Raw genomic sequence first — 3,311 nt, 5'->3', positions numbered from 1 at the left:
AGATTCGTCCATTCACCTCATCTGTCACACTACAATCAAAACTAATACAACTTCCAAGATATGTAAAACGTTCCACAACTTCCAGTACGTCTCCCTGGATTGTAAGTGGTGTGTTCAGTGACTGCACGTCCACAAGCATGACCTTACACTTTGTAGGTGCAAAGTACATACCAAAGGACGGGTCAGTTCATCCAGAAACATGAAAAAAAACCTGTACAATACAACCAATAAGTGAGAGGAAAACCGGCAATTTAGTTGTCGACACTTGTGGGGCATAGTTCCTGATAGGTTAGAACGTATGTCCGACTGAGAACGAGACCGCCGATCAAGGTTACACCACAAAGAACCCCAACTGCCCTGCATACCACCATCGTTATGCTATGAATTAGTCGGCCCCTTGGTGACGATTGTCTGACTTTAAAATTCCGCCACGTGGTACACAAGCATGAGTGCATCGTTTGCTAAGATGCGGTGACAAAGCTGAGATCACAGCAGCCCATAGTTGAACCAGAAACTAACGGGTGGGGCGAACAAGGTAAACCAGTTCAGGAAGTAGAAGCGAACAAACGGGGTATTCTTTCGATAATAGTAAACTGTAAAAGCGATGGAACACGTAACAAACGCAGTAGCCCATTTCTACGTCAAACTATTGTATTTCTGCACACCCCAACCTTGTCACATTGTCATGGTAGTCGGGTTTATGAGAGCTATGCTGACTGGAGGTCAGTTCCTAAAGGTCTAATCATGCCAGGAAGGGGGCAGCCCGACGAAGAACAGCGAGTCCACGTACTGCGATAAATCGCATCACGAGGGGTAAAGTCCCACCGTCCTCTGCAATGGGGATGTGAATGCAGTACGGTTCATATGAATCGAGGCGGCGATGTTGCCATCTTTCGAGGAAGAATCGGTTAGAAAAGTCGGTCCTGAAAACCGTAAACTCCGATCGCCAAAAGGCTGATCGTGACTGCCGGCGCAGTATTCAACACGGACGAATTCCAACTAAAACCAAAGAGTTCGTTGTTGTTCAAAAAGAACCGCTGTGCCCAATTACGTAGGCAGTGACACTCATGCATCGAAATCACGGCCTTCAATATTCATCTACTCCGTTCCAGAACTAACTGATCATACCATCGCCTTCAAGGCTTGGCTACATCTTTCATCCTCTTCGATTTTCCGGTGACGAATACAGGAGTGACTGGAACCAAGTAGTTCAGCTGTAGCACCCTTCCGGTGTCTCGCCGCCATGCCACCCGAAGGATGCACAAGGGCTGGGATACTTCGGGTTGCCTAAGCCTAGACAGGGGGAGTCGAGAGACAGAGGTAGGATTTGAACCACGGACCTACCGGTCAGCAACTTCGTACTGGGTCAACTCTAGAGTTCTAACATCCATCCATCCGAAACACTGAACTGAATTGAATTTATGCAACACTATGTGCAAAGGACCAATGTCTCAATCGGAATACTCAAGGAGAGCCGAATATCGGATTCGCAAATCAAGAAACAAGGAACGCCTTGGAGTCGGGTCAAGAAATATCGTAAGTCGGAGCTCTGAGGGGTCAAGGACAGAGGTCATTCCAGCATCTAATAAGATACGAAGGACGAGCTCAAAGGTCACGTGATCATCGATCAATCAGGACATAGGGTAGTAACACCCTTTCGGTGCCTAGATGACATGCTAGTCGAAGGAAGCACGAGAGCTGGGATACTGCCAGGTTACCCAAGCCTAGACAGGGGAAGTGGAGAGGCAGAGATCGAACCACTGACCTTCCGGTCAATAAATTCGCGCTCTAACCACTTGGGACATCTCGCCCACAGCTCGAACCAAAGCACAGGGTTCATAGCTGATAAACTGAACTGACTTGATTAAACCGGCCAAACGTTTAGTCTGGTTCCCCGATTTCAGCCAACCAGTTCATTTCATTTTAATGTCTTAATCACTAAACAAACCTAAGGAAAACGTCCTAAAAAGCGAGAAAAAAAGAAGCAATCAGGAGGCACTTACCATTGAGGGAATGTACAAATCGAAAACTGCATTCGAATCCAGATCGATCGCATGAAAGCCAGCCGCAGAACCATAAACAACCTTCAATCGTTGATTCTCCTCTACGGTCAAATCCACCAGCAGTGGTCGATGTTTCAGTTCCGGAAACCGCTTGAGGACAAAAAAACGGTATTGAACGTACTATGAATTGGTTCGCTTGTGTACGCATGTCCGTTTGAAAAAAGACTGACTGACTGACTGATCTTTTGAGGCTTTACTAACACAAGAGTTGACCGATTATCTCTTGTGACTTCCCGTCAACAATTACATGTTAAAGGGGACTAAACTACGCAGCCTTCGAAGGAACTGTTCCATAGTGGAAGAATAGTAGGTTTGCGATGTGGTAGAACAAAACAGACAAACCAAGAGGTGTGAAACCCAGCAATTCGTTTTCACAACGACTTACAAGTATCGGGATGGTTCCAACACTACCACAGTTAGTATTTTGACATACAACTACACTCGGTCAGGAGCTCGTTCGAGTGAAGACCTCCGTTGAACTGTAGCACCCTTTCGGTGCCTAACTACCATGCCACCGGAAGGTTGCACGAGGGCTGGGTATTGCCAGGTTGCCCAAGCCTAGACAGGAAAAGTCGAGAGCCAGAGGTCGGGTTCGAACCCAGGACCTTCCGGTCAGTAAATTCGCGCCCTAACCACCTGAGCCATACTTATGTGATTCGTAGAGTTTTCTTATTCCCAAACGTGTAGTTTGTAAATATCGAGAGTAGAATACAATAACCGCACACGTTGGAAATGGGCTATTCGATCAAGCAACCGTGAAGGTTATGAGCACTGCCACAAACGTTGTACGTGGCTTTCCTTACAAGTGCTCTTCAATCTCTCGAGAGAACTACCACAAGTGTGAGGACAACGCAACAAGTGTTTTTCCCAGTACTCGGGGCATCACTGAAATGTCCTATCACCCGACTGTAACACCATTTCGGTGTCTAGTTGTCTTGCTACCCGAAGGATGTACGAGGGGCGCGGTACTGACCAGGTTACCTAAGGCTAGATAGGAGCAGTGGAGATGTCTGGGTTGGGTTCGAACCACAGAACTACCTCAGGCTCAGATGCCCCTATCATACGGATATTGCTCACAAGTAACGAGCAGATTTCATGAAAGAAAGTCTACCGAGACAATGAGAAAAAGCGCGAATGTCGTCGTATTTGGATGCTGTGCGTTGGTGAGAGTCGATCACGACATTCAGAGCTATCCCCCAGACCAAAAAAGGTCAACTGACTTTGAAAAATACGAACAAGTTGATAGTA

The 3,311-nt window shown here is 46.8% G+C and overlaps 1 protein-coding gene across 1 annotated transcript in view; it reads right to left on the bottom strand.

The window, feature by feature from the left end:
* Positions 1-3,311, bottom strand: part of T265_03268 (hypothetical protein) — a gene marked incomplete at both ends in the record, with an annotated part of 76,447 nt that overhangs the window by 5,681 nt on the left and 67,455 nt on the right. The window contains one exon of the mRNA XM_009167701.1: positions 2,004-2,153. Within this exon, the coding sequence (XP_009165965.1) occupies positions 2,004-2,153 (150 nt within the window). The remainder of the gene's footprint in view (positions 1-2,003; positions 2,154-3,311) is intronic.

The sequence above is a fragment of the Opisthorchis viverrini genome (assembly GCF_000715545.1).
Source record: "Opisthorchis viverrini unplaced genomic scaffold opera_v5_45, whole genome shotgun sequence".
In the NCBI taxonomy this organism is placed as follows: Eukaryota; Metazoa; Platyhelminthes; class Trematoda; order Opisthorchiida; family Opisthorchiidae; genus Opisthorchis; species Opisthorchis viverrini.
The sequence above is the reverse complement of the archived record's forward strand: the minus strand, read 5'-3'. Positions and strand labels throughout refer to the sequence as shown.